We start from the raw sequence: 11,228 nt of genomic DNA, 5'->3' as shown, positions 1-11,228 counted from the left end.
ACTCTTAAGAACTAGATTATAGCTTACAGAAGAGGTTGACTTTCATTACAAAGTATGCTACCAAAGGGTAGCGCACTTTTGCCACATATTTGTAGTCCTGTACGTTTGTGGTAGGGGGAATAAGGCTCTTTGAACAACCCTCCCCATGTGTCATGCCCTCTGATGAACACCCACAGTGTCCCCGTTTCTCATGAACCAGGACTTGCCGTTTCCCCCTGGATTTCTCTCGTAAACTTGACCCTCTCTGTAGGACAGAGACAAGAGCATTTGCTCAAACCCTTCATGAATTCTTTTCAACCCTTACACATTTCAGTCCTTTTGACAGTAATCACACCTTTCAGCTACTGAGTTATTTAACCTGAGATTCAGAGGCCTGTCCCTAGAGGAAAATGATGGTTTAAATGAGGAGCGTTTCTTAAAGCATTTTGCATTTTATTTCTTACTCCAATTTGCCAAGTGCTTCTCTGTATAGAAATTTTTACTCTTTCCCTAAAGCTTTGTAGTCTCTCCTTTTTACTGAAGAGAAATTAAAGTGCAGGGCTGGTGGCAGGGCCCAGAGCATAGAAAGTACCTTCAGGTGGGTCCGGGCACGGGTGTGGCCCCAGGTCACCAACGCTGGCCCTGTCCATCCTCAGGTATTACTGCCTAGAGGAGGATTGAGTGGTAGCTGGACTACAAGGGCAAAGAGGTTTGGTTTTTTTTCCTATTTAAGAATGAAATGCGGTCGGGCACTATGGCTCACACCTGTAATCCCAGCACTTTGGGAGGCTGAGACGGGTGGATCAACTGAGGTCAGGAGTTTGAGACCAGCCTGGCCAACATGGTGAAATCCCATCTGTATTAAAAATACAAAAATTAGCCAGGCATGGTGGCACGCGCCTATGTCACTGCACTACAGAGTGACGCTTTGTCTCAAAAAACAAAACAAAACAAAAAAAACAAAATGCTTCCTGACAGAGTGGAGTCTCTCCTCCATCCACAGTGGACTCTCTTTATTATGACTGTGATGTGTTTGGGGTGCACAAGCTGGTGTCTTCTCCAAGGTTGCTGAGGAGCATTCTGGAAACGCAAGTTCATTGTGAAATCCTCCACAATTCCTCACAGCATTGTATCACCCTGTGAGAAATGTAGGGATCTAAACCCTGCAATTCACAGTGAGTCTGGTGAAGCGTCGGACAAGGAGACTGAGATTTAATCTTCATTCTCCACTAATTGGCACTGTAATGTTCCCAGAAGTCATTTCTGCTCACTGGGTCTCAATTTTCTAATCTATAAAATGAAGGGTTGAAGTAGATCACTGTTTCTCACGCTGCGGGGTATAGACATATTCTTGTGAGCTGTGAGGTCTCCTCTATAAGAATTTTTTTTTCTAAAAAAAAATTATTTTTCTGAGACAGAGTGTCGCTCTGTTGCACAGGCTGTAATGCAGCTCACTGCAATCTCCACCTCCTGGGTTCAAGCGATTCTCCTGCCTCAGCCTCCCAAGTAGCTGGGATTACAGGCGCTCGCCACCACACCTGGCTAATTTATGTATTTTTAGTAGAGATGGGGTTTCACCATGTTGGGCAGGCTGGTCTCAAACTCCTGACCTCAGGTGATCCACCCGCCTCAGCCTCCCTGAGTGCTGGGATTATAGGTGTGAGCCACCACGCCCAGTCTTTTTTTTCTAAATTTTTAATTTTATTTATTTATTATTTTCTTTAAACTATCTCCCCCAGGAAGGATTATTTATTTTTTAGAGACAGGGTCTTGCTCTGACACCAAAGTTGGATCATACGACATGTGGTGGCATGATCATAGCTCACTGCAGCCTTGAACTCTGGGGCTCAAGCAATACTCTTGCCTCAGCCTCTCGAGTAGATGAGACTACAGGCATGTGCCACCACACTGAACTAATTTTTTTATTTTAATTTTTTTTTAGATATAGTGTCTCCCTATGTTGCCCAGGCTGGTCCCAAACTCCTGGCCTCCAGTGATCCTCCTGCTTCAGCCTCCCAAAATGTTGAGAATTACAGGTGTGAGCCACCACGCCCGGTCAATCCAACTTTAAAAAGTTTTTTGAATTAAAATTCAAAAAAGTTCAGACTTACAGAATAGTTGCAAAAATAAAAGAAGAACATTTACTCACCCTTCACGTGGATGCACTAATAGCATTTTGCCACTCAAGTCTATTCCCTTCTATTGGTGTTTTCTTTTTTTTGAGACGAAGTCTAGCTTTGTTGCCCAGGCTGGAGTGCAGTGGCATGATCTCGGCTAACTGCAACCTCTGCCTCCCAGGTTCAAGCGATTCTTCTGCCTCAGCCTCCCAAGTAGCTAGGACTACAGGCGTGTGCCCCCATGCCTGGCTAATTTTTTGTATTTTTAGTATAGACAGGTTTCACCATGTTGGCCAGGCTGGTCTCCAACTCCTGACCTTGTGATCCGCCCACCTCGGCCTCCCAGAGTGCTGGGATTACAGGCATGAGCCACCACGCCCAGCCATCTATTGGTGTTTTCATGTTCATGAAAATGGGCCGGGTGCAGTGGCTCACACCTGTAATCCCAGCACTTTGGGAGGCCAAGGCGGGCAGATCACAAGGTCAGGAGATCGAGACCATCCTGGCCAACATGGTGAAACCCCATCTCTACTAAAAATACAAAAATTAGCTGTGCGTGGTGGCATAGGTCTGTAATTCCAACTACTCGGGAGGCTGAGGCAGGAGAATTGCTTGAATCTAGGAGGCGGAGGTTGCAGTGAGCCGAGATCGTGCCACTGTACTCCAGGCTGGGCAACAGAGCGAGACTCCGTCTCTAAATAAATGCATGTAAGCTTCTATCTGAATTATAGAATAGAATAATAACACTGAACCCATAGGGCTACTGAACGAGGGCTACTGCCCACACTAGGGCTTGGGGGTCTGCTTGTGTCTACCTTCCCTTTGGTGTCAGGCAGTACTGCTTTAATTTTCATGAGATACCCAGAAAGGAAATGAAGAGGTCTCCACGATATCCACATCAAATGATATCATGAGGCCCCATATAAATGAAGGTTGTTCAGTAATTTTAATGGGAAAAGGGTGTGGGAAATTTGAGTTCTTTCTCATTTCATACATTTGCAATATAGTAAAGGCACGTTAAACACACACAAAAACTTCTCCAGAGAAGTCATTTTCATATTGATGTTACCAGTAGCAACTTAATTTAAGCAAAACATCATTTGGCAAATTAAATTAATATTATTAAATTAAATTTTAGTGGTTTGGAAGGAATGTTTTTGCTGACTTTGTAAATCTGTCTTATTATACCTGTTCAAGAGCTATGAGCATAAGGAATTTATAATAACGTTGGTGCAGACTTGGGCAGCACTGTAATAAAAGTAAAACTGAGGTCATGCTAGAATATCACTGGGAGACTTGCACTCATCTTGTTTGTAGGCAATGGACCAGAATAAGTTCAGATGTGCCTCAAGAGGGTCAGGCAGTTGAAGTATACCCATTTTGTCATACTGAGATTCTATATAGGATTTTGTTTGGAAAATGTTTGAATATCACCTATCTAGATTAATTTGATGAATCCATTCATCTTTAGCAACTAAACCAATTTATTTTCACGGACAACAGAAAGTACTGGTAGCTGCGGACCATCTTTCATTCCCATGCCCTTTGACATTTCATTTTCTCTTTTTTTCTTCATTATTATTATTATTATTTTAGACAGGGTCTTACTCTGTCACCCAGGCTGGAGTACAGTGGTGCGATCATAGCTCACTGCAGCCTTGACCTCCTGGGCTCAAGCAATCCTCCCACCTCAGCCTCCCAAGTAGCTGGGACTATAGGCGCCTGCCACCACACCTGGCTAATTTTTTAAACAATTTTTTTTTTTTTTTAGACAGTCTCACTTTGTCACCCAGGCTGGAGTGCAGTGGTGCGATCTCGGCTCACTGCAAGCTCCGCCTCCTGGGTTCACGCCATTCTCTTGCCTCGGCCTCCCGAGTAGCTGGGACTACAGGCACCCGCCACCACACCTGGCTAATTTTTTTGTATTTTTATTAGAAACGGGGTTTCACCATGTTAGCCAGGATGGTCTCGATCTCCTGACCTCATGATCTGCCTGCCTTGGCCCCCCAAAGTGCCAGGATTACAGGCGTGAGCCACCACACCTGGCCTAAAAAATTTTTTTAGAGGTAGGGTCTTGCTATTTTGCCCAGGCTGGTCTCAAACTCCTGTCATCAACTGATCTTCCCATCTCGGCCTCTCAAAGTGCTGGGATTACAAGCATGAGCCACCACACCTGGCCTCTCTTTTTTTACTGTGTATGACATGGAGTTATGTGGATTTACATGTGTATTAATCAGGGTTCTCCAAAGAAACACAACCAATGGGATGTGTGTATCTATATGTATATCATCTATATCTATATCTATGAGAGAGAGATTTATTTTAAGGAAGTGAGTCACACAATCATGGAGGTACAAGCTCAAAATCTGCAAGACAGGCAGCAGGCTGGAGACCCCAGGGCAAGTCTAAGTCCAAAAGCCGTCTGCTGGCAGAACTCCTTGTTGCTCAGGGGAGGTCAGCCTTTATTTTATTTTAGTTTTTGAGGCAGGGTCTTGCTCTGTCACCCAGGCTGGAGTGCAGTGACACGATCTCGGCTTATTGCAACCTCTGCCTCCTGGGTTCAAGCGATTCTCATGCCTCAGCTTTCCGAGTAGCTGGGATTACAGGCGCATGCCAACATGCTCAGCTAATTTTTTTTGTATTTTTAGTAGAGATGGGGTTTCACCATGTTGGTCAGACTGGTCTCGAACTCCTGACCTCAGGCAATCCGCCTGCCTCGGCCTCCCAAACTGCTGGGATTACAGGCATGAGCCACTGTGCACTGCCCAGTCTTTATTCTATTAAGGCCTTTGACTGATTCAATGAGGTCCACCCACTGATAGAAAGAGCAATCTACTTTATTCACAGTCCACCAACTTAAATGTTAATGTTGTCCAAAAAACACCTTCACAGAAACATACAGCATAATGTTGGGCACCTGACCCAGCCAGTTTAACACATAAAATTAGCCATAAAACATATGTCAGTTGGTTTGACTAGAAATAAGTTGTAATGGACCGGGCACGGTGGCTCACGCCTGTAATCCCAACACTTTGGGAGGCTGAGGTAGGTGGATCACCTGAGGTCAGGAGTTCGAGACCAGCCTGGCCAACATGGTGAAACCCCATCTCTACTAAAAATACAAAAAATTAACCAGGCGTGGTGGCACATGCCTGTAATCTCAGCTACTCGGGAGGCTGAGGCAGGAGAATCGCTTGAACCCAGGAGGTGGATGTTGCAGTGAGCTGAGATCACGCCAGTGCACTGCAGCCTGGGCAACAAGAGTGAAACTCCGTCTCAAAAAAAAAAAAATTGTAATGGAGAAAAGAATTTGTTTGCAGCAACGTCAAGATTCTTTTGAGGGCTTAGAAATCTACCCAGGTCAGCTGCAGGTAAGTAGAATGTGTAGAATGCAGGTAAGAACCGCAGTGCGATGGAGGGAGTGCCTCCGCGATGGCCGGGGCTGTCTCTGCTACATGGTACCCTAGTGTCCAACCCAGTGCCTGGAGTATACGATACATGCTCAGTCTGTCTGTTGAGTGATGGAATGAGAAGATGTACTAGACTCCTTTGTAATATGTACCACAGCCGGGAGAAGTAAGCTTTATCAAAGTATCATTCTGTAAGTTGGGAAGGCACCACTAATTACCTGGCTTTAATTGATTCTTGGCAGCTGAAACTTCACAGGGTAAATCAAAGCCATCAAGAACACCTGGCCAAATTCTTTCACTTGAGACTGTCCTAAAGTCACCCATGTATTTGCTGAGAATGAAGGTACACTCTGAGATCTAGCAAACCACGTACATTTTCCTGTACACACCTCAGGTACCTATACACAGCAAAATAAAAAGATTATAGCATGAAACTTCACTACGACCCTCCAGGCCTCCTCACCCAGCAGATGATAACAGCCTGAGGTGGGAAGCAAAGAACACTGGTTCTGGGCGCGGTGGCTCACGCCTGTAATCCCAGCACTTTGGGAGGCCAAGGTGGGCGGATCACAAGGTCAGGAGATCGAGACCATCCTGGGTAACACGGTGAAACCCTGTCTCTACTAAAAATACAAAAAATTAGCCAGGCGCGGTGGCAGGCGCCTTTAATCCCAGCTACTCGGGAGGCTGAGGCAGGAGAATGGCATGAACCCGGGAGGCGGAGCTTGCAGTAAGCCGAGATTGTGCCACTGCACTGCAGCCTGGGCAACAGAGCAAGACTCTGTCTCAAAAAAAAAAAAAAAAAAAAGAATCCTGGTTCCGACCTGATCCGACCTGCAACTTCTCACACTGTCTCACTGCCTGTCTTCTGTTTATGCATCACCATCCTCCCCAGTGTACCGTTTATTCTGAGTCAGCTTTCTTTTTATTTGCAAAAATGTCTTAGTCTTTGTTAATGAATTGCTAAGGAGGCTTTGCTTCCCTCCAACACAGTATGGGAAAAGGACAGCCTCCTTTACTGACTGGCTTGCATCCCCTGCTGTTCCTTAGAACTGCTGGACTTCCTCCTTCACAGCCCTGCACAGAGGAAGCTAGGACAACTTCCTTTGGGATGATGGATTCACTTCTGATAAAAGTGCAATCTGAAGTGGTGTCCCCATTCCCATGCCACTAAGGCAGTTCAGCACCTTAGAGCCCCATCCCCACTATGGGTTCAGTGTTATTACTCTGCATCTAATCTGTGTCCTTTGGCATCTTGTCTTTACAGAGCAGACCCACGTCCAAGGAGAGCACACGGCACCAATCCCATAGCTCCTGGTGTAAACAGTCGCTCAATATGTGCTTTAAAAAGATTTTTTTCCAGTCAGAAAAGAAAAACATGCTCATTAAAAGACCAACATGAGGCCAGCCATGGTGGCTCACATCTGTAATCTCAGCACTTTCGGAGGCAGAGGAGAGAGGATTGCTTAAGGCCAGGAGTCCAAGACCAGCCTGGCCAACAAAGTGAAATTCCGTCTCTACTAAAAAAATACAAAAACTAGCCAGGTGTGGTGGCGGGTGCCTGTGATCCCAGCTACTCAGGAGGCTGAGGCAGGAGAATCGCTTGAATCTGGGAGGCAGAGATCATGCCACTGCACTCCAGCCTGGGTGACAGAGCGAGACTCTGTCAAAAAAAGAAAGAAAGAAAAAAGACTAACGAGAGATACATAAAACATGTAAGTGTTCTCACCAAAAAATAAAGGTGACCATGTGAGGTGATGGATGTGTTAATCAACTTGATTGCAGTAATCATTCCACAATGTGTATGTGTATCAAATCATCACAATGTGCACTATAAATATATGCCATTCTGTCAATTATATCTCAATAAAGCTGCAATAGAGGTAAAATATAAAAAGAGAAAAGAGCTATCGCTACTAATTTCACTACTGTTAATATTGGAAGTGCAGTATTAAGTTTAAAGATTGAGAAAATATAGAGTAATTAAATCACCCACCAAAATATCATATTAATATAATTTATTAGTATTTAATAGTTAATATTAAAGACAGAGATTTATTTTAAGTAATTGACTCACATAATCATGGAGGTACAAGCCCAAAATTTGCAATGGGCAACAGGCTGGAGACCCAGGCGAGAGTTGCAGTCTGACTGAGAAAATGTTTATATTAATTATCAATATTAATCATTCATATACTTTTGTCATAAAAGCTTGGCAGCAGATTTTTTTTTTTTTTTTTTTTTTTGAGACAGGTTCTTGTTCTGTCGCCCAGGCTGGAGTGCAATGGCATGATCACGGTTCACTGTAGCCTCAACCTCCTGAGGGCTAGCGATCCTCCCACCTCAGCCTCCGGAGCAGCTGACCCCGCAGGCATGCACCACCACTCTTAGCTAATTTTTGAAATTTTTCTAGAGACAGGGTTTCGCCATGCTGCCCAGGCTGGCAGACCTTTAATTTTACGAAAGCAATAGAATATTGCAAATAAAGTTGAGGCCACTTTTTTCCTCCCAACTTTCAGCCCTATTCTCTCTCCTCCCCAGAGGTAAGTATTAATACTATCACGGATGTGGGGGAAAGGTAGCATGAGGCAGGAAGAAGAAAGGTGAGCCCAGGGCCCTACACAGACGCACCCAACAAGGAAGCCAAGGTGGCCACCCCATCACACCCCCTCAGCCAAGGCTGTTCCCAGAGGCAAGCAAGTGGAGTTGAGGTGAGGCTTAGGGTGCCAGTGCTGAAGGCCAGGCTTTGAGTCAGAGCTCGGGGTCTGCAGACCTCGTGATAAATTCTCATTTAGCTTTGCTTACATTATTTTCCCAGAGCTTGGGATAAAAACCATTTGGGAAACAAAAAGGGAAATCTGGGTTGGGACCAGGACCACCAGGGAGCTCCTGAGCTGGCTTGGTGGCATCCCAGGCCCGTGCCAGGACCCAGCAGGGCTGGTTTCCATGGGCATGAAAAGGCCCACATCAGAATTCCAGGGCATAGGCGAGGATTACTAACAGAAAGTGACCTCTTGAACAGAGAGCGAGCCTTTGAGTGTTCACATTTCTTCTCCTGGGCCCACACTCAGAAATGCCTCTTAACACTTTAATCACCCGCAGGCCTGCTCACTCGCATGGGGTGGGGGTCACGCCTCGGCAGCCTGGTTTCCCTCCCATGTAACATCAAAAGGGGAAGGGCGTTTCTCCTGGTAACCTCAGTTTCCTGTCCTGTCCTAGGAGGAAATGGAGTGTATGGTAACACGCAGCCACCACTGTGCTTCTCTGAGCCATCTTGTCTAGTTCTGATGCGTCACACTACAGCTCATAAAATGAGATGGTGCCAGCAGTGCCCCAGCCCTCAGCCAGCCCTGAGTGTGGTGGCAAGTGCCTCAGGCACAGGACTAGCCCAATTCTTGGGGTTTGGAAAAATGAAGTTGGATTCAGCCAGCAGCTGATGTTATTACTCCATGGGAGGGAGTCAAAAGCACATCTCTTAGTACATAATTATCCTCTAATTTGTTTGTTTGTTTCTCTAGAGAATAGCATCTTGCTATGTTGTCCAGGCTGGTTTTGAACTCCTGGCCTCAAGCAATTCTCTGGCCTCTCAAAGTGCTGGGATTATAGACATGAGCCACTGTGCCTGACCCTCTAATTTAAATTTAAAGCAATTTAGTGAAAAAGACACCTAAGTTATCAGACTCTCCAAAGCTTCAGGAAACCTTTTATTCCAGTCCATGGGGTCCAACCTGGATCATAAGACAAAAAAAATCCACAATGTCTATGGGGCTGCCAATTAATTCCTTTAGGTTTTGGTCTTTTAAAGTGAACAGGTGAAATGTGGCCGGCTGCAGTGGCTCACACCTGTATTCCCAGCACTTAGGCCGAGGCAGGCGGATCACCTGAGGTCAGGAGATCGAGACCAGTATGGCCAACATGGCAAAACCCTGTCTGTATGAAAAATACAAAAATTAGCTGGGTGTGGTGGCACACGCCTGTAATCCCAGCTACTCAGGAGGCTGAGGCAGGAGAATCGCTTGAACCCTGGAGCCAGAGGTTGAGCTGAGATCTTGCCATTGCACTCCAGCCTGGGCAACACAGCAAGACTCCATAAAAAAAAAAAAAAAAAAAAGAAAGGAAAGGAAAAGGAAAGTGTATTACTATTGTAAATGCATCATTTTCGTGGAGTTAGCGTCGGCCGCTTTTGGCATGGCGACTTTTTCTGGCCCGGCTGGGCCAATCCTGTCGCTTAACCTGCAGGAAGATGTCGAGTTTCAAAAGGAGGTGGCGCAGGTTCGCAAGCGCATAACCCAGCGAAAAAAACAAGAACAACTCCTGGAGTAGTCTATGTGCGCCACCTACCTAACCTACTTAACAAAACCCAGATCTTTTCATATTTCTCCCAGTTTGGCACTGTGACACGGTTCAGGCTGTCCAGAAGTAAAAGGACTGGAAATAGCAAAGGCTATGCATTTGTGGAGTTTGAGTCTGAGGATGTTGCCAAGATAGTTGCTGAAACAATGAACAACTACCTGTTTGGTGAAAGACTCCTGGAGTGTCATTTTATGCCACCTGAAAAAGTACATAAAGAACTCTTTAAAGACTGGAATGTTCCATTTAAGCAGCCATCATATCCATCAGTGAAACGGTATAATCAGAATCGGACACTAACACAAAAGATACGGATGGAGGAGCGATTTAAAAGAAAGAAAGATTACTCAGGAAGAAATTAGCTAAAAAAGGAATTGATTATGATTTTCCTTCTTTGATTTTACAGAAAACGGAAAGTATTTCAAAAACTAATCGTCAGACGTCTACAAAAGGCCAGGTTTTACGTAAGAAGAAGAAAAAAGTTTCAGGTACTCTTGACACTCCTGAGAAGACTGTGGATAGCCAGGGCCCCACACCAGTTTGTACACCAACATTTTTGGAGAGGCGAAAATCTGAAGTGGCTGAACTGAATGATGATGATAAAGATGATGAAATAGTTTTCAAACAGCCCATATCCTGTGTAAAAGAAGAAATACAAGAGACTCAAACACCTACACATTCACGGGAAAAAAGACGAAGAAAAAGCAATCAGTGATTTTCAATGTATTATATTTCTTCTGAAAAATATAATATTTTATGAGAGTGGGAAAAAAAAGAAATGCATCATTTTCATGGGTGAGGCACTAAAGTCTGCTTATATGACAAATAATAATTTCTGAATAATATTTGGACAGCATTCTACTGTTTTCTAATCATATACACACAGCCTCATTTGCTTGCTTTGATTTGCAGTGTTTGCTGCCAGCTGGTGGGTCTCTCTCCATAGATGGCGACTCCTGGGTGGCCGCCCTGTTTCGTCTCAGGTTGCTACACGCTTTGCAGAATGGGTCCTTTAGCCGCTCTTGTTTCTGGCATTTCACAGCTGTGAAGTACAACCTCCAGGAGGATTAGATTGAACCACATGAACTTGCCATTTTTCAAGTAAAAAACGTTTGGTTAATGGTAACGTCATATGATCCAACCTAATATTTTGGTCTAAACAAAGTTTGTGACCCAAGATGCCATTCCATGAATATTCATTTTGTCTGAATCCTCTTTTTATGGATTCAGGGAAAGTGGAACTGATTCTAAATGCTTTAAATGGGCCGGGCGCAGTGGCTCACGCCTGTAATCCCAACACTTTGGGAGGCCAAGGTAGGAGGATCACTTGAGGTCAAAAGTTCAAGACCAGCCTGGCCAACATGGTGAAACC

The 11,228-nt window shown here is 44.9% G+C and overlaps 1 protein-coding gene across 1 annotated transcript; it reads left to right on the top strand.

Annotated features, from left to right (window-relative positions):
* The first annotated feature begins 9,677 nt into the window (after positions 1 to 9,677).
* LOC100443397 (MKI67 FHA domain-interacting nucleolar phosphoprotein-like) lies at positions 9,678 to 10,606 on the top strand. Its single transcript, XM_063726451.1, is given in 3 exon segments — positions 9,678 to 9,812; positions 9,815 to 10,183; positions 10,186 to 10,606. Coding segments are annotated over 3 exon segments (873 nt in total). The 5' UTR covers positions 9,678 to 9,694; the 3' UTR covers positions 10,572 to 10,606.
* Positions 10,607 to 11,228: the final 622 nt, after the last annotated feature.

Source organism: Pongo abelii, chromosome 7, assembly GCF_028885655.2.
Source record: "Pongo abelii isolate AG06213 chromosome 7, NHGRI_mPonAbe1-v2.0_pri, whole genome shotgun sequence".
In the NCBI taxonomy this organism is placed as follows: Eukaryota; Metazoa; Chordata; class Mammalia; order Primates; family Hominidae; genus Pongo; species Pongo abelii.
Note: the sequence above shows the minus strand (reverse complement) of the source record. Positions and strands in the feature narration are given on the sequence as shown.